This window comes from Felis catus, chromosome A2 (assembly GCF_018350175.1).
Source record: "Felis catus isolate Fca126 chromosome A2, F.catus_Fca126_mat1.0, whole genome shotgun sequence".
Lineage (NCBI taxonomy): Eukaryota > Metazoa > Chordata > Mammalia > Carnivora > Felidae > Felis > Felis catus.
Genome location: NC_058369.1, coordinates 86,611,744 through 86,632,289, shown reverse-complemented (window position 1 = coordinate 86,632,289; position 20,546 = coordinate 86,611,744). Strand labels below are relative to the sequence as shown.

Below are 20,546 nucleotides of genomic sequence, written 5' to 3'. Positions count from 1 at the left end.
TTAATGATGTAATACACGTAAATGCCATTCACATAATGGACACATATAAAAATCTCTTCTCCTTCTTCTTTCTGATACTATTATAGCCCCTTAAGTCCAATGAAAGATAAATTGATTTAATTTACCAGCTTAATATTCTTTGAAGCTCTGATTTTTGCCAGATTATTTTATACTCACTAATTCATTGGCCCTAGTGTGAGTCTTTATATTTTGTGTTAGTATGATAATTTTCTGAAGTTTATAATGATTAATTTGAAAAGGCAGTGCTAGTATTACAATTGGATAAAATTAACACGACTCTATTACTAGGACATCATATACTGTTATGACGAAGAACTGTTAACTTTGATCATGAGTCAAGAAAATCTGTGGGCTGTCAAAGTCAATAGGAAGAAACATAGAAAATAAAATATGTTAGTGGATTAAATTTTAATGTTTTAGATGATTATACCCAAAGCTACATTAGAGTTATAGATTAAAGGAGATTAAAAAAAGTTCCTCAGCATCATGGATGTGTTTGTACAATTCTAGGCTGAATTTCCTGGGAGATTTGGTAGCTGAAGAAAATAATATATTTATCTTCAGATATTCTACTTTTGCTTTTCTTCTACAGTTTAAATAATATATTTATCAATATCATTTGGAGCACTAAAAACACCTTACAGGCAGATTCTTAGTAAAGTTTATCAAATGAAGAAATAAACTGCTACAGCTCTTAGTGTTTAATAGGAATTGATCTTTGAAGTTCAACAACCAAGAAACTCTAAAATCACAGTCCAATTGGAATTCCTCTTTGATTTCCTATAGAGTGAAAGTGGTCTATAGTTTACTTCAAACTTTTTTAGAGTTATGTACTTTTTCTCTACCCTGATGGGATGTATGGGTGCACATGTGTATGTTTGTGTGTATTTTGCTGTTATTTTTAGTCTAGAATTTCTAGTAGTTCTTTCTAGGCTTATGTTACTCATTTATTCATTTATCTGTCCATTCAATAGTAGTTCATACAACATTGCAGTCCTTGTACAAGCACTGAGTAGGCACATAATAGAATGCTGTTTCTACTCAATCAAAACAATTTTATCCCTCCTTTTTTTCAACTTAGTTTTTGATTTCTTTTATGTAGAACTGGTGAACATTTCCTTTGGTGAATATTATAATTTTTTTCCCCATGTAGGATGATATTCCCAATTTTGTCACCAGCCTCATAGTGTGGCTTGGGGTTGGAGTATTTGAGCATCTTTGTAGTTAGGTAATTAAACATAGTGAGGACACCTGGGTCTAGTATCTTTTGTTGTAAAGACTCTTCTTCGATGACTTTGACTCATTGATTCGTTAATGTGCTGGGCAGTTATTAAGGAATACTTCAGTTTGCTAGCAACATGATGGCAACTTAAAAAAAAACCACAACTATAATATTACAAATATATAATAGCAATTGCCCAATGAATACATGTAAAATGTGTTTGTAAAAAGTAGCAGAGCTAAGTTTTAAAAGGCCAAAGTTATTCTCCAGGTCTTTCTTCTTCCATTAGGTTAAAGAAATTAGTATTAAATTAAATTCACATTTTAGGGTCACCTGTGCGGCTTGGTTGGTTAAATGTCTGACTCTTGCCTTGGGCTCAGGTCATGATCTCACAGTTTGTGGGTTCGAGCATTGGGCTCTGTGCTGACAGTATGAAGCCTGCTTGAGATTCTCTCTCTCCCTCTTTCTCTGCTCCTGCCCCACTCGTGCCCCCCCCAAATAAACTTAAAAAAATTTAATTTCTATTTTTAAACAGATTGTAAGGCAACATTAAAAGAAGAGACAAGACAAATGAATGTGTCTCAAAGATTATTGGATACTCTTTTTATTATTAGATGAACTTCATAGGGTATCTATGGAATTCGATGTCTCTAAAAAGTTGATTATTATATATTCATGATAACAGTACATGAGAGGGGTTAATACTTGACTGGGCATTAAGAACACCTGTTTTAGATTCAATTCAACTGCTGTTCCTCTTAGCTTTCAAATACACAAATTGAGATAGATAATACCTTACTACTTTATTTTTTTTAAGTTTATTTATTTATTTTGAGATAGAAAATGTGAGCTGGGGAGAGGCAAAAAGAGAAGAAGAGAGAGAATCCCAAGGTTGATGGCACAGAGCCTGATGCGGGGCTCCAACCCCCGAACCATGAAATCATAACCTGAACTGAAACCAAGAGTCAGCATTTAACCAACTGTGCCAACCAGGCGTCCCTTTACTAGTTTATTTTTCACAACCAGTCTCAAAAAAGCACATGCATTTAGATTTCTAGCCTGAGGCTAGGCATGCATATAAATCTCAGTATGTATTCTTATGAATGAATGCTGAGAGTCAGAGAAAGAATAGATGATTGGTAGTTTTCTATGATAATCTTTGAAACTATCTTAGCAATATCAATCTTCTTTAATAGAAGGTGTTATATTCAAACATATAATAAATATTTGTATAGTTATTTCATTTTTTATTATGCCACTAATTTTTTAAAGTTTATTTGTTTTGAGAGAGAGAGCGAGAGAGTGCACTCGTGAGCAGGGTAGGGGCAAAGAGAGACTGAGAGAGAGAATCCAGCTATCAGCACGGAGCCTGATGTGGGGCTGACGTCATGGAGCCTGGCACAGGCTCATGAAACGTGAGATACATCTGACATCAGGAGTCAGACACTTAACCGACTGAGCCACTAATGCAACTAATTTCTAAAGGCTGATGAGAAGCTGATGTAAAGAAATTGATAGAAATCATCTTAAAACGTTTAGCTACTTGCTAATATACTAATAAAATATTAAGTTGGCAATAACAGATTTTTTTTACCTTTAGTGTATCAGAACAGTAGAAAAATACAAATTTTTTTTATATGTGAGCTAAGAAAATTGTGATTTTTTTGGACTCTTTGATTTTTTTCTTCTGCTAGATTTGCTAGAATTTTAAATTTTAGAAGAGAAGAAGCTTTATGCCAGAATACATCTGAGTTTTTATACCACACATCTTTTTTGCAAACCACCTGAATGTGAATAAAGAGAAAATGGACACACAGAAAGGGAAAGGGATGAGGAAGGAATGGGTCTTCACGGATGCAGGAGGAGTTGGCATCTGGGACACAGAGAGTGGAATTAGGCCTAGAACAGTTATGTTCCCATAATGCCACCGAAAGAAATTGACGTTCTGGCAAATAGTATTGACTGTTAGTGACAGGAAATTAGGATGAAAAAAGGAAAAAGAAAAACACTGTAGGGAGTGTGATGTTTGTATCAGTACTATCAGTTGTAAGATTCAGAAACAAATTCTAACTGGCATAAGAAAAAAATAAATAAATTCCGTAATTGAGAGCTAGTAGAAGTAGCCTCTGCCACACCACGATTCATTAAACCTTTCAGTTTTTGCAACCATAGCTACTCCTGAAATCTTCCTAAGAAGGGAGTAGGGAAATGAGATAATATCATTGGATAGATTTAGGCACCTGTTAGTTTCTGTGGTCAGAGAAGTAGTGTAGTGTAATTTGCTAGCCAACTGAATCACGTGGTTGGAAGAAATAGTTTTCCAAAGACAGTAGGGTTTCTGAGTCGGAAACAAACAAAGAAACAAAGCAGATCCTCATGTTTACTAGTTGTTAAAACATGAGAACCACTGACTTACTCTATGTGAGGGCTGTTCATGTAATTTTTCCAGCAAGATGCCACCGTGTGGCTGTTAGGATAGATGCATAAACTTTTGGTTTAATTTAAAGTTGACATTTCTCCAGTCAGGAGTGTGTGAGGATGAAGGCGTAAGGTCCTTTTTATTATCTCTTGTCATAGGATGTGAATGTGGGTTTATCACATGTCTTCAGTCCAGTAAGCTGGTACCACCAATCTCCTGATGCAACTCTGATCTCCGTCTTTATTTTTCCTTTTTCATCAACAGCATGCTTACGTGTTCAAACCTCAAACAAATATAATGACACACAAATACTTTTTTTTTTTCACAAAAACCACTGTCTTTAATATACGGCTTTAACCCCTTTCAACTCTTGTTGGAAATATTTGCTCACATTCACCCCCAACACACGCACACATGCATGCACACACCATCACACATACACACATAGGTTCCTAAGTTCTTTTATTCACACAGTGCCACAGTGCAGATTATCACATCCCACGTACCATGGTTGACTTGAGCACAGTCAACGGCAGTGGCATGTGTGTTTACCAGGTCAGATTGTGATAAAGATATATTGATCAGAAACATAAATTATAACTGATTTGGGCTAAACAGTATGGATCTTGGTGGGCAGGAACCATTAACACAATTCATTTATAATAAGAGTATCCTTAATAGTCATCTGATTGACTTCAGTTTTGGAACTGAAGAGTGATAAATACTAAGACTGCGATTTTCTTGAGAAGCAACTTTAGCAGACAGTATGGTTGCTCAGAATATGTCAGGCAGTGGATCAAGTGCAGAGTCAAGTGTACAGCCAAGAAAAGAGAATTGGTAAATAGGACACGAAGTTAATCTCTATTTGAATTTTCAATGTGTCATATATTTCAGATGTTGGCTATAAAATCTCAATTTTCAGTTCCAATATTTAAATCTTTTCACTGGCACCATCTTCCACGTGGAAGCTTTGTATTTATGCTTCCGATTTTTAACATAAATTCATTCTATTCATCAGAGGCCAACTTTTATAGGAAAGTGGCATGCAAGGGACTGTCACTTGCAATATACACGTTGAAGATGGAATGGTCTATTTTGTCCAGATTTAATTTTGACTCCCAGTAGACAAAGGGATACTGAAGTAATTTATCTCTCAACTTGCTAGGGGATGTTTTCAATTTCAGTAAGCCGCAGCAGTATATTAGCATGGAACATTTGGGTAAATTTGTTTCAAGGAGATAATAAATAACTAAACTACTTGGTTAAAAATAAGAAACAAAACAATTTGTGCTTGTCATCTGGTGGTGCTTAAATGATGGAAAATAGCTCTCTAAAGGTTTAGCTAATCTGTGAATCTAGTTTGAGGCTGTTGCTGGCTTTATCTTATCACACTGCATGTAATACCCTAAAATCCACTAAGAATCTTTGTATTTGAATGCAAATACCTTCCAAGATGATGTTAATAGTGTGCATGAAAACATCTAGCCAGAAGGATAATGGAGAAACCAGATGACCCAATTTTGCATTCTGTGCCTGTGATAATTAGCTGGTATGCCATACTTTTACAATATTAAAAGATACTGGTACAACTATATATTTTTTGGAGGAGGGACTGAGGGAATTTTGAGTGACAGGATAGGTGAATGAGTCAGAAACACACCCACACACCCACACATACATGCTTGAACTGATTGTAAACAAAGGAGGAATGTTTTAACTACCTGAAGTTCTTAACTCTCCTATTTTGAAACCTGCAAAAGTTTTGGTTTGGATGGTCATGGCATTCAATGATACTAAGAGATATTCCTCATCTATAGCAGATGAGAGGAAGTGTCTCGGCGCCTCAGTCTCCTGCCACACAGGAGTCAGGAGGGCCAGAATTTGCTTCCTACGGCCAGGATATGGACAGTCTTCACTTTCATTTCTCCAACACGGTACAGAGTTAAGGTTGCCAAAGTACTGTTGAACGAGTGAGGTGTGGCTCCCTCTGTTGGTTGGGAGACCCCAAAAATCTGCTGTACAAAGTCGAAGTAGGATTGAGGCAGGGGACAGCTGATTGATCAGCTAAAGGAAGAAGGAATCCAGCTGATACTTCCTTTTTATTAATTCTCACCCCCTCAGTATAAAAGCATTTAACTGTTTTTATACAATTACGCCTCCTAATTTTCTTTTAGTACTGAGTTAACCTTAACCAAAATTTATTCCTATCAAAGAACACCGGAACACAAAATTTGGGCTGGTTTAGCGTGACTTGTCCTTTATTCCTAAGAATTGTCTTTTATCCCAGTCCCTTTAAGATTGATCTGATTTCAGCCTGATTTAGTGTAACATAGCTACACACATCTTATATATTTTCACGTAGCAGAAGAGATAGCTATAAATGAATCTGATAGGAAAAAGAATTATGACTCCACCAGCTTAGGATTTTCCTCTAGCTTATATTGAAAACGATTCCTGAGCCATTCTGAAACTCTAAACAAAAGCCACGGTAAAGCAGATCACTGTAATTTTCTCTAAGAAGGCATGAAGAACTGAGAGTGGAAAAAAATATTTATGTGTGGTTATACAAATTAAATGTTCTGTGAATGTTTGCCGCTTATTTTAGTATCATAGTGCCACATAAGTTGTGCTGGTTGAAAAATTAAATGCAGTTACAGTTTCCCCAAATCCTGATACCCTACACAGATTTATGCTTACTAAAGTGGATCAGTTGAGCTTTTCTGTTAGGTAAAATAAGGGAATAATGGAATATGCTTGCTATCAATTCAAAGCTTAGGATTTGGGAAAGTGTATTTATAAAAAGAAATGCATCTAAGCCAAAAGCTGTATCACATATGTTAGTGAAGAAGAAATTTTGTTGTAAGGCAGGGGGTGTAACCAGGTGCACATTCCATTAAGGTCTTGTTCTCTTACTAAATCACGACAAATGTCTAAGAACACATTTGATTAAGTACTTAAAGTTTTGTTGTTTTTCTATTAAAAAGTCACACTTTGGTTTCCTTTTCATGTATTTATTTTTTTAAGTGTATTTATTTATTTGGAAAGAGAGAGAGGTTGGGAGGGGCAGAAAGAGAGGGAGAGAGAGAGAGACAATCCCAAGCAGGCTCTGCACTGTCAGCCCAGAGCTCGACCCAGAGCTAGAACCCAAGAATGGTGAGTTCATGACCTCAGCTGAAACCAAGAGTCAGATGCTTAACCAACTGAGCCACCCAGGTGCTCCTCCTTTGCATTTATATCTTGACCCTGTAAGAAACGAACATTGTATAAAAGACCTTTTGAAAAGTAGGGTTAGAAAATACCCAGTTACAATGAGAATGGTTGTTGTATGTACAGTATTATTTTATGACTAAGGTTTTTCTTTTCAGTTTACTGAATACAAGAAATCATTTTTGGGGATCTCATATCTTCCGAGTCTAGAAAACCTTGTGCAGAACATAAAATTTTAAAAAAAGCTTTGCAATACACATTTTCAATAAGTTTTAGAAGCAATATAGAGTTTCTAAAAGAAAAGTAATAAGATTTTATATAAGATACAGTATCATCACAAAAGGAAAAACATTTGGAAATTCTTAAATAAACTTAGATTTTCTTCACTTGAAATTTAAAGTAATTTCACCTTGTTTTCTAGATTTCAATTTTGTAAATATAAGTAAGGAGTTGGCAGAAATAAAGTCTAAAATGAAGATAAACTTACTCAATATTTTATCTTTAGATGGAATCCACATTTCAGGTTGAAAATTGTCTCTGAAGTATAAATTATAGAGTTTGCAAGAAGGATCAATAAACTCGTAATTAGATCTGGGACTCGGGTGGATTCAAAAGATTCTCTTATGTTGTGTATGTGATGAATTCTGATTTTGTATTTTAACTTTGTTACAGAATTTATGCTGTAAGAAATGCTTCAGAAATTAGAACTTTTATGCATGTTAAGATTCTTTAGCTACTTAAATCTTTCTAGAAGAATTAAAGGGTAATTTTTAAAGTTCTGTTAATTATAAATGAAATAAATTCAAACTCATGGCTTCATTCACTATTATGAATTATATGTTCTATCATTTATTAATATAGTCTTTGGTTTGTTTCATCTTCAGAGAGATCTTATTTTTTTTTTTAACTGTATTCAATCTTTTTTGGGGGTAAGAGAGGTGGAGAGAGACAGAATCTCAAAAAGGCTCTGCACTGCCAACGCAGAGCCCAACGCAGGGTTCAGACTCATGAACTTTGAGATCTTGACCTGAGCTGAAACCAAAGATCAGGTGCTTAACTGACTGAGTCACCCAGGTGTCCCAGAGAGATGTCTTTTATAGAACTAAGGTGCTCTTGATATATTTCTCAAACCAAAAAAAGGAGGCAGATTTTCCTCTAAATAAATTTGAGAAACAAAACAAGATGTGTTTTACTCTTGGAGATTTACAACGTGCATTCATATACAGAGACTCTGAAGTCAAAAAGAGATGACTTTAATTAACTTTATTATTTATTCTAACGTCATAGGACCATAGAACATCTTGGAGATGGGGTGGGGTGAAGGGGTATATATTTTAAGAAGCACTAATTTATTGAATTTTTGACTTAACTTCCTTTGTTTTTTAAATGTGCATTGTTTTTCTTTCTTTTTTTTTCCTAAAGTTTATTTTGAGGGCGACAGAGACACTGTGAGTGGGGGAGGGACAGAGAGAGAGAGAGGGAGACAGAGAATCCGAAGCAGGCTCTTTGCTGTCAGCCCAATGTGGGGCTTGAACTCACAAAACCATGAGATCATGACCTGAGCTGAAATCAAGACTGGGATGTTTGACTGAACCACCCAAGCACCCCTTATTGTGTTTTCTTGTAATAAAATTTTAGAGTATCCATGTTTTAAATGTTAAAGAGACACAGAAAAATGTGTTTTTACATAGTGCTCGGGTTACTACTGAAAACATATGGAAGATGGATTTTTATCTTCAATCAGTTCAGGAGAAGAAAGGAAAAGGAAATCAGTATAAATGGAGTATTCTGACATTGTATAGAACTAGTCTTGAAGCCTCAAGGAATGAAACTTTTAAATTCCTTGACAATCATTTTGTTCATTTTTTTTCCTTTCCATTTTCACTCTGTGATGCAATTTATGTCCATAATTTATAGTTATGGCATATTTCAGCATTATTGATGGCTGGCAGAAATGGGTGTATACATTTATTCTTCAAGAGTCAGTGCTGACCCACCACTTTGGTACAATAGCAAAGTGTTAGTTTGTTAGATAATCTCATTGCTTTGCCTAAGTATTTTTTTTAATTATTTATTTTTGAGAGAGAGAGAGAGAGAGAGAGAGAGAGAGGGAGGGAGGGAGGGAGGGAGGGAGGGAGGAGGGGCAGAAAGAGAAGGAGACACAGAATTGGAAGCAGGCTCCAGGCTCCGAGCTGTCAAGCCCAGAGCCTGATGTGGGGCTCAAACTTGCAAACCACGAGATCATGACCTGAGCCAAAGCTCCACGCTTAACTGACTGAGCCACCCAGGCGCCCCTGCTTTTGCTATCTGAATTCAATTATTCTTGATCCCTTTTCTGAACCTCATGAAGAAATTTCTGCCAATATTGTGCAGATGTGCTTTTCTTTGATCATTTCAACATGTGATATATGTATTTTTTAAAAGTCATGGTGTCAGCAAAATATTAAGCCATATTCTTACATTTTTTTCTTGAATTATTCTCTACAGTTTCATGATTTATGGGTGTGTGTGGGTGTATATATAACTTTTTTGCTTTATGAATTCTTCATTTTTTCTTGACAAATGGTTCTGACACCTCTACTGAGATACTTCATCCTCAATGCAAGATGTACTATTAAATATCACTGATATAGTATTTTAATATGTTTTTCAAAATATTGGCTAATCTTTATGCATCTTTGTGGAGTGTATTGTGAAAAGAACTCCATGAGGGGTTTATTATTTAAAATATGCACAAAATGTATTCAGAACTTGATCCAGTATATTTTTACATTTTTACTGAAATCAGTAAAGCACTCTTCTTTTCTTTTCTTTTTTTTTTTACAGAGCAATGAAGTTGTCTACTACAATGCAAAGGATGATCTTGATGTGAGTATTGGAAGTTTTACATTATATTCCAAGGTAAACTGAATTATGCTTGGATGACTGGATTTACAGTACAAGCTGACCTAGCACGTTGAGTTTTTCAGAAAACGATCTATAGCATAAACGGAACTACTGGTGTGACCCAATGAGGTAATGATGAGTTGTAGTGCTTACGTCATCTCTAACAAATTATCGTTGGCATCTTCCTCGGTAGAAAAGCTATGTGTTTCTCTGGATCTGAGCTCTCACTGCACCCTGTCCAGACCTCAGCCCACAGCACTGACTGTGATACTCTACATCCCTTAGCGGTATGGAAGACAGAGGTTGGATCCCATCCATCTCTGTAAGCCTGGCGCTTATTACCAGGGTTGCTAGGCAGGTCTCCTCTGACCTGAACTGCCCTTACCAGGGGGGCTACTTATTTCACGTACAATGTGAATGACATCCTGGAAGCTGTACAACAACTAGCCTTACCTGGCCAATCTTTGAAGCATAGTAGGTGTTCAGGAAGCCCTTTTAAATAAATGACTATAATGTACATAGTCCAATGATTTTCAAACATGGATTATTTTAGCACAAATAAGCTACTTCTAACTTATGATTATGGTGGAAGCACTTGCAAGATAGCCAACAATTCGATCCTTAAACTCATTTAAATTCTCATATATTTGAGAAATATCTCTATACTCTTAACATATTTATCCAACAATGTGCGTTGAGGGCTTCTTATATTTTCAGTATTCTTCTCAGAGCTCTGTATCGGTGAACAAGTCAAACAAATGTCAAATAATTGTTCTTGTTCTTCACACTCTTTTTATCTGACTCAAAAAATGCATTTCTATGCTTTTATTTAGAATTGTCTTCCAGAAAATAATTTAAAAACAAACACACACATAATAGATATGGTTTGTCTGAGATGCCACACACCTTTTCAGGTTGTAGGACCAACTGAACTGCTCAACACCATGGTTTATCGAACACTGAAGAAAGTGGACTGTTTTCTCCATTTAATAAATGAAGAACTTGGAGTGTTTTAAAAAGTGTTTTCTTTTTACTAGACATAGGTGCTTTGCCAGTGCTAAGTATCCTCTTACGGTAAATATATATATAATTATGATTTCACATGTGTGTATATATATATATATATATATACATGAAATATATATATTTATATATGTGTATGATGTCATTTTAGTTAGGTAGGAGGTATATTAAGACAAACCGATGGCTCATACAAAACATTTTAATAGTTAATTGTTTGGTATCCAAATGACAATTATTTTTGTATATTTTATCTCACTGTTGGGATTAGTATTTGATATTTAAAAATTATGCGGTCATGGGGCGCCTGGGTGGCGCAGTCGGTTAAGCGTCCGACTTCAGCCAGGTCACGATCTCGCGGTCTGTGGGTTCGAGCCCCGCGTCGGGCTCTGGGCTGATGGCTCAGAGCCTGGAGCCTGTTTCCGATTCTGTGTCTCCCTCTCTCTCTGCCCCTCCCCCGTTCATGCTCTCTCTCTCTCTGTCCCAAAAATAAATAAATGTTGAAAAAAAAAATTGTTAACTTAAAAATTATGCGGTCATTAAAATATATATGCAAAATCCTTATCTTTCCTGGTAGGAAGTTAGAGCTACTACAGCACTAGTTACAGTTTTTTAAAACATTTAGTTTGTAAAAGTGTAACAAAGATTTCATAAAAAGTAAAGCCAATGGATTAACATGCTGGATCCAACCTGCCAGTCAACAAAGATGATACTGTTACTGATGAGCATAAGCTGAATGTTACCTAAAGATGATACTGATACTGCAAATATGTTTTTCTTTCCTCTAAACCGATTAAATAAGTCATATTTTTGATGTCAGGTAAAATAGTTTTATTTAAGTCAGGTTTTCTTATTATTTAGAAAGTTGTATTTTTTTTATTTAAAGTTTTTTTTTAACGTTTATTTATTTTTGAGACAGAGAGAGACAGAGCATGAACAGGGGAGGGGCAGAGACAGAGGGAGACACAGAATCGGAACCAGGCTCCAGGCTCTGAGCCATCAGCCCAGAGCCCGACGCGGGGCTCGAACTCACGGACCACAAGATCGTGACCTGAGCTGAAGTCGGACGCTTAACTGACTGAGCCACCCTGGTGCCCCGAAAGTTATATTTTTATTTTGTATAGTAAAAGCGAGTTTTCTTTGTTCAAGATTTTAACAATCATGTGCACAAATGTAGATACAACTGGGGCTCCTGGGTGGCTCAGTCAGTTAAGCATGCGACTTTGGTGCAGGTCATGATCTTGTGGTTCATGAGTTTGTGCCTTGCGTTGGGCTCTGTGCTGACAGCCTGGAGCCTGCTTCGAATTCTGTGTCTCCCTCTCTCTCTCTGTTCCTCCCCCTCTTGTACTCTGTCTCTCTCAAAAATAAATAAAAAGGATTTTAGAAAATAATAATAAAAAAAAAAAACAAATGTAGATACAACTTTTTAGTAAGTACCATCCCAGTTAATATTAAGTTGCCCGACTGAATAGTACAATAGTATAATTCATAGTCTGCTTTCACTATGCTGCTAAGTTAGCAATGTGTCCATGATAAGTGGAACAGAGTACATGGGTTGTGTACTTGTAATACTTGAGCTGTGCTCCGTGCTTAGGTTTACATAATTTGCCTGCACAGATGTTTATTCATATATTAAAATAAAATTCCATGTAAGAGAGACAAGGATTAATACAAGTGAACCTATTGAACTCGTCATGTTTTTTGCCTTCTCCCATCCCAAAGAGTCTATACTGTTACCATAGGTTATAAACGTATCTATAAAAAAGATGCATTCTCTTTCTTGAACCAAGAGATGAACTTTAGCAAGTTAAATCAAGACTCTCTAAACAGCAAAATATCAACTTGCAAATTTAAAACTTAAAGGGGCGCCTGGGTGGCTCAGTCGGTTAAGCGGCTGACTTCGGCTCAGGTCACGTTCTCACAGTCTGTGAGTTCGAGTCCCGCGTCGGGCTCTGTGCTGACAGTTTAGAGCCTGGAGCCTGCTTCAGATTCTGTGTCTCCCTCTCTCTCTGACCCCCCCCCCCCCCCCCCCCCCCGTTCATGCTGTGTCTCTCTCTGTCTCAAAAATAAATAAACATTAAAAAAAAATAATAAAAAATAAATAAATAAATAAATAAATAAATAATTTAAAACTTAAAAAAAATGATGCTCAGAAAAATATTAAAATGATGCTCAGAATTTCGAGAAACTATTTTCACTTCTTTATATATAAATAATGACAGTGCCAGAATAATTTGCAAAGAAAATTGTATAGTAGAAAGAGGGCTGAAACAGGAATCACAGGGTTTGATTCACACTCCATTCCACCCCTAAAATTGTACTCACCCATACAGCTTTAAAATATATTAAAACTTCAACTATTTGCCTCTTGGGTAAGACATGCTACAGGTGATTAGGTGGTCCACAAATTTCATTACGGTTCAGAGTATTCCTGGAATACTGGCCACAGGGTCAAGTTTGCTAGAATTGTACCATTTCATGTAAATTTTTTGAAAATTTATTAAGAACTGTAGGATAATTTCATTTTATACTTCACTAAAACTTTTTATTGGGGAATTTCAAAGTGCTTTAGATATAAGAATATTATTACTCTTGGAAACCCTTAGACGCTGAATAAAATGAACCACATTTAATGATTAGTGTATTGGTTTGGCTGTTCTAGAGAGACCTAAAGTAAAAGTGGCTACAGGAAGACAAAAGTTCATTCTTCTCTCATGTGAACATCTGGAGGTAAGGCCTAATGTGTCAGGTCTCAGTCTTCCAGGCCCCCAGGTCCTTTTCTCAAGTTTTCTTCTCTCTTCAGTTCAGTGTAGCTTTTCCATGTTGTGATCAAAGGCTGCTGCTTCAATATATATACAGTGATTTTTGCCTTCTAGATAACAGAAAGGAGGCAAGTGTCGATAGAGGACATGCCCTTTGCCTTTAAGGGTATGTTTGGAAATTGTACACATCGCTTTTATTTGTATCTGATGTCCACAGCTTAGGGACTAGCCTGGCCGAGTTGAATCAGGATGTAGAATAGAATCCTCCCCCAACATAGGCAAGCACCCAAACAAAATATAGGGTTCTATTACTAAAGAGAGAATAGAGATAACACTAATTGGGAAATAATTAGCAGCTTATGAACATGCCTTCAGTTTGCTCATCTTGACGAATTGAAGTTAATTCCAAAATTCCACTCACTTATCTGAGTGACTTCTATCACTTAAAGATAGTCAAAGTCTCCAACTTGGAACTGAGGACAAAATTCTTTTTACAGTTAAAATGAATATAAAGTTAGATGCTGAACTGACTATTTTTTAGTCCTCCCGCATGCATGCGTTTTGATCACCACAATCAAATTGTTTTCTGTAAGGGAAATACTTATTATCTTACAGTGAAAGAAGTTAAGAAATGTAAGCAAATGTTGCACTTTGATATTCCACTTATGCTTTTTAGTAGTTACACATTTTTTTTGAAGATTTTTGCTGATCTGTGGAAATTGGATGGTGTAATTTACAAACCTTACCAAAAGTTTTGCAATGCAGGTGGATTTAATTGACTCTGATACTCACACCTTTATACAAACAGTGCTTGATATTTTATATGTCAAATGGTCACAAATCATAATGCCATCTCATTGTTTTGGTTCGAATTGGCTCACCATCCCTGTTCTTTGTCCTGGTTTTTTTATGTACTGATTTAATTGTGTGTAGTATTTTTATTGCTCAAACTCAGAAAGCCACATTCATTATTAAAATCTGGTGATTGGAAATTGTAGAATGTGAGTTTTATCATCACACACATCAGCAGCTAATATCTAATGAACAAAGGAACTAATTAGAATAGTAAATATTGAGATGTTATCCATTAAATAAATTTGTCCTCATTTATTTGAATGGTAACACAAATGTTTGAAAGCTAAATAGAGTTTCTCTTTTAAATGTTCTGCCTCCTGAAGGAGACTAAAGGATTCTAAATTCTGAGCCTGTGGTTATTATTTTTAACTTTTCCTCCGGTTCTGCGTTAGTGGGAGAGGATTTATTTTTCGGTCACCGTGCCTAGTGGGATGGTGGTCATTTTCTCCATTTTATACCATCATTTCACTCATATCCATCATTTCGTTTCCATGCCCATGACAATGATATGATTTTAGACATTTTTCTCAAACATTTAAGAGCTATTAAAATGGTTTTACATTTTATATTATGCTTCTAAATTATGCATATCCCTTTAATAATATTACACATTATTAATATATAAATATTTCTAAAATATTGTATCCCTAATTCTCTGCTCATTGTCGAGATATTCACATCAGTTATTATTGCCTTTGTTTGGTATTTAAGACACTCATGAAACTTTTTTTTTTAATGTTTATTTATTTTGAGAGAGAGCATGTGTGGGAGAGAGGCCAGAAAGAGGGTGAGAAAATCCTTAGCAGACTCTGCGTTGTCAGCCCCGAACCCAAAGCAGGGCTCAGTCCCACAAACCATGAGATTACGATCTGAGCTCATATCAAGAGTCTGACACTTAACCAACCAAGCCACCCAGGCACCCCAACACAGATGAAGCTTTATTAGTTCTTTCCTAAGCCATTATGAATTTTGTGAAGAATTGTGGGCACTTTCCTCTTGGAGGCACAACCAGTCTTTATAAATTATTCCCTTGGTGTCTCTCCATAGAGTGTAACTTCCTGGAGGGCAGCTCTTGTACTCACAGCAGGTGACAGAGGTCTTGCAGTAACCAGCACATAGTAATCACTCAGTGAGGGATTTGTCTGAACAAGTCGGTGAATCAAAGTTCTAACAGAATCTTCACTTGACACAAATACGAACTGGATGAAGAATACCAGAGTCATAATTATATACAGTAAAACCTTGGTTTGTGAGCATAATTCGTTCTGGAAACATACCTGTAACCCAAAGCACTTGTATATCAAAGCGGATTTCAAGAACCATTGGCTCAGTTACAATCATGTAACGTTCGGCGTCACATAGTACTCGTATGGCAAGACATCACTAGTATCTCAAGTTAAAATTTACTAGAAATGTTTGATCGCCTTGCAGATCACTCACACAACAAGTCACTTGCAGTCCAAGGTTTTACTGCATCTCCTATTTCTGTGCTCCATACTTCATGTCATTTTTAAGGATGCCCTTTCACCACCACCCCGGGTTTCATCCAAGACCTGTGTGAGTCTCTGTGATGCGAAGGACTGGAATTGAAAGTCTCCGAAGAAAACACTTGCGTTTCACAAATGCATACTGTTGACCAGAAACCATAGCATACGTTCTATGTCATTATTTGTTTTTAAGTTACAACTATGACAGAAGCCAGAGCAAATGCTTGGAAAGAAATCTGTACCATTTTACTGTTTCCTAATCCTGAGACGAGAAAGGTCTTTCTTCATTTAAAATAGAAACCAGGCAGTGGAGGAATAAAATGAAAAGATCAAGAACAGTACAGTAGAAATACTGTAGGGTTAAAGATCCAGAGGACATTTTTCCTCTGAGATATTTCGGATACTTCACAGGAGAAAAACATTAAATGTATGTTTAATGTCTCCAAAGAAAGAACCAGTGAACTGTGACCAATAGACTGACATAAAATTATCAGAATCAAAACTGCTAAAATAAAAATTCCATTGGAAGAAAGAACAGATTTGACAATGCAAGTTATCCAACAATGATTCACAGAGGAAGCAGGCAACACTCCCAGAATGTCAAAAAGGTTAGAAAATTATGGAAGGAAAAATAACACATGGAAGACAGTATGCAGAGTTGTAAATCCTAAGTCATGTGTTCCAATAGATCAAGTCAAAGCATATGCATTAGAGACAATAAAAAAAGGTTTAATGGAAGTAAGTATTCAGGTATGCAAAGAGATCTGTATGTAATTGTAGACTTGAAAGGCTACAGTGTTTCTTTCATTAGAGGAGAGAATATATTAACATTAGCTAGGACACTGGACCCAGGAATATTTTTTAGCAAAGATTTTTAAAGGATTTAGGCAAGATTTTCAGAAGTCAAGAACTTGTATACCGAAAACTGGCACAGGGATATTCAAGAGAAGATTTCTAGTAGGCATCGAAGTATTTAGTTGGCCTGGAATACTTTTATGCTTAGCTTATGAGTAGACTTTGAAAACAAGTGTCCAAAATTTCCCCTGCCAAGTGTGAAGCTACAGGTGTCACAAAGCCAGATTCACCTACAGGTATGTTTCGGTATGCTGGCACAATGTTAAAATCAAAGAGAGTCTGAATATTTTGGGGTGTGATACATTCTCCAGTTTGCCACAGTCCCACTTCCCCCTGTTGTTTAACTCCAGCCTGCTTTACCTATGTACGCAACATAAAAAATAAAATAAAAATGTACAGGGTAGAATCCTTAGCGTACCAACATATAAGGGAAGGTGCAGGCAGCGTTTGAGAGTATAAAATATGAGTAGCTGGAAATGAAGGAGTAGCTTTCAAAAGATACATAAAACATACAAAGAAGGCCATCAATTGAGTATATGTGGGATTCAAGATTAAATTGGGAATCTCCTGTTTCCTGTTATTCTTCCATGTTTATTATTCTGGTCTATCACCACTTAGGATTTGAATATATAGAATATTATATTCAAGTGTAGTCTATTGATTTTGTTTATTATAATGATGATACATGGCCTCAGTTAAAGGGAAAATAAGCATTCAAAGGTGATCAAGTATTCCTTTGGAATACAACCTTTCAAGTGACTACATCTGAATTGGTCAGTTTGTGGGGAGCTATTGTGTTATAAGCTTTTCTTTTCTTTTCTTTTCTTTTTTTTTAATGTTTATTTAATTTTGAGAGAGAGACAGAGTGTGAGCAGGGGAGGATGAGAGAGAGAGGGAGACACAGAATCTGAAGCAGGCTCCAGGCTCTGAGCTGTCAGCACAGAGCCCGATGCGGGGCTCGAACTCACAAAATGTCAGATCATGACCTGAGCCAAAGTCGGACACTTAACCAAATGAGCCACTCAGGCGCCCCAAGCTTTTCAAGTACTGTGATATGAAACAATTCCTCAGAGGCATTTTATACTTTCTATACTCCTTTACTTTGATCAGTGGTATTTATATTCATTGGTGGGCTTAAAAATAAATACTTAGTGTCAGCCAGATTTAGCTAGAGCAGTAGCTGAAGTAAAGGGGAAAATTAATGTCCCTTCAGATTGTGTAGTATGATAAAAAATTATGACTATAGTTGTTTAAACAAATTTTCCAATTGAAACTTAAAATTGCTGGTGTAACTGGGCTAAATTATTTGGTAAGCCACAGTTCCATGGAAGAATGTAAGGCACATAGCCTTCCTTGAAATTTAAGACAGTCATTCCTGTATCCAGTGTGCTACTTAATGTTAACATATCCTCTTCTCTAACGACCTGATGACGATATCCTACAATTTTTCTAATCAGATACTTAGTATTCTTTAAAAGCCAACTCAAGTACTACTTTCTCTTGAAGACTTCCTTGCTTTTTCTAGGAAGCAAATGGTATTTCCTTCCTGTGTATGTTCTAAACAAGTTGTTACTCATAATCTGGTTTTATACCTTACCCTATAGCATTTGTATACAGGGACAGTATTTTCTAATTAAACTTTTAGTAACTTGAGGTAAGGATCTTACTCAGTTTCTCTCTAGCAATAGTAATAATTTGGAGTAATTGTTGAGATAATGCATATTTGGGTAGGTGTTTATGTGTTTCGATACTCCTACTACTTGCATAGCATTTGTAAGGACATGTTTACTTTTTAAAATGGTGCTCTATTTGCATAGTAGTTAAGAAATCTCCCGCAAGCATGGCAGAAGTGAAAATGTTTGTTTTGTGTCAAGGTTGGTGGAAACAAGTTAAGAGGGGAATGGCAAAGCTGGCCTTGACTGTGGACATTGTTTTCTCATCGTCTCTCATCCACCCCTTCCTCTCTTGGTCCCTGAAACAGTCATGAGGACTGAGAGTAATGTCTGCACAATGTAGTTTCCCCCATGATGGGAATAAATAGCGGAGTTAGAGTATTTGTTTGCAGTTACTACAAGTGCCGTAAGAATCATGATTTTTGGTTCCACGTCTGGGCAGATCTGATATGCTAAGTGACTGTGAATCTCCTTGAAACGTGAAATCAGGCTTACTGTATTTACTCTCTCAGACTAAAGTTCTGTCTGCTTCTGCATATAATTAGGAGAAATAATAGTTTTTGAATTTCATTTCCAAAGAGGTGATAGCATTAAAATGGGTATTTTTCAATGTAGGATTGTTTTTTAACTTTTTACCAGGAACAGAAAAATAAATACATAGAAGACAGAATAGTGTAATTCCTCCATAATCATTATCATCTATTATTTGCTTAACTATTTTGTGGTAAATTAGAGATATGACATTTCACTCCAAGATACTTCGTTTGCAACTGCTTTCTCCCCTTTTCATGATGACAAAGGACACATGTAGAATCACTGTACACACTGATGCACAGAGGAGATAGTAGAGTGTGGTAGGTAAGAGGTTGGATCCTGGAGTGCCACTTCTTGGATTTGAATCCCAGCTCTGCCAGTTTCTACCTGGGTGGTATTGGCGGTCATATCATCTCTCTGTGTTTCACTCTCTTGGCCTGTAAAATAAAGGGAATAGAATATCTACTTCACCCAGTTACTGTGAAAGTTAGTTAACACATACAAAGCATGTAGAATTTTCCCATCTTAGAGTAGGCAATCCAGGAATGCTAATGAGTAGGATTTTTAAAAACTAATAATTATTAATATGATTGTAATAAAGTCAAGGTTTATTTGAAATGATTGTAGCTCTAAGTGGAGCCTGTTTGTCTGTATGTATTTGTTCACTAGTATTTGTGTAAAATATGTAAGACAGTGCACAAGAAAATAAAATTCGAAATAGAATCTTTAAAAAAAACATTTATTTTATTTTTTTGGAGAGAGAGAGAGAGAGAGAGAGCGAGAGAGAGCATGCTTCTGCATGCAAGTGGGGGAGGGGCAGAGGGAGAGGGAGGAAAGAATCTTATGCACACTCCATGCTCACCAGAGAGCCCTGTGCGGGGTTTGATCTCACAACGCTGACATCATGACCTGAGCTGAAGTCAAGAGTCAGAACCTTAACTGACTGGGTCACCCAGCTGCCCCTCAAAAAACCTTTAAAAAATGTGAACACAGTGCAGAAATTTGTCTTCATCTCATTGTAGGTTTGTTACAACCAGATTTGAAAGGAAAATTAAATGTCAAAAATATTTTTTACAAGGCTACAAATGCAACAATTTTTTAGGAAATTTCACATTCATGTTCTCCTTACATTTGAAATTTTTTGAGGTTCTTAGTTTAGGTTTTAGAGACATCTGTCCCAACAAATTCTTAAATTCCCTGAAGGTTAGTGCAGCAGTTTCTCCGGAAGGCTTGAGTTGTACCAGCAAGCTGCAATTTTCTTAATTCCCAGAGCAAGTAAAAAGAAGGCAGATCATTACAAACCCTTATTAACCTAATTCCAAGATCTATGTTTCTGACTAAAATCCAAATGAAGTAAGTTCAACCCAAAATTCCCAAGTCGACAAATTGAGTTGATTTATTTGCTACATTTCATTGTATTGATCATGTTCAAAATCTGACCTGTCTGCGACATTTGTCTAGTCTCCTGAGTTCCCTTGCATATTTATGTTGCTATTTATTTTCTTAGAATCTTGTCTACATTAAAATTAATTCCAACAGAATGTCCTATCTAAATGTCATTTTAAAAGTCCAGTCTTGCATGATTTTATTTTATTGTAGACAGAT

General features: G+C 36.2%; 1 protein-coding gene across 11 annotated transcripts in view; it reads left to right on the top strand.

The window, feature by feature from the left end:
• CACNA2D1 (calcium voltage-gated channel auxiliary subunit alpha2delta 1) overlaps nucleotides 1-20,546 on the top strand; it is a 496,078-nt gene that overhangs the window by 293,422 nt on the left and 182,110 nt on the right. For all 11 annotated transcript variants that reach the window (XM_019825390.3, XM_045052315.1, XM_011280348.4 and 8 more), the window contains one exon: nucleotides 9,696-9,737. In XM_019825390.3, coding sequence (XP_019680949.1) covers nucleotides 9,696-9,737 — 42 coding nt within the window. The remainder of the gene's footprint in view (nucleotides 1-9,695; nucleotides 9,738-20,546) is intronic.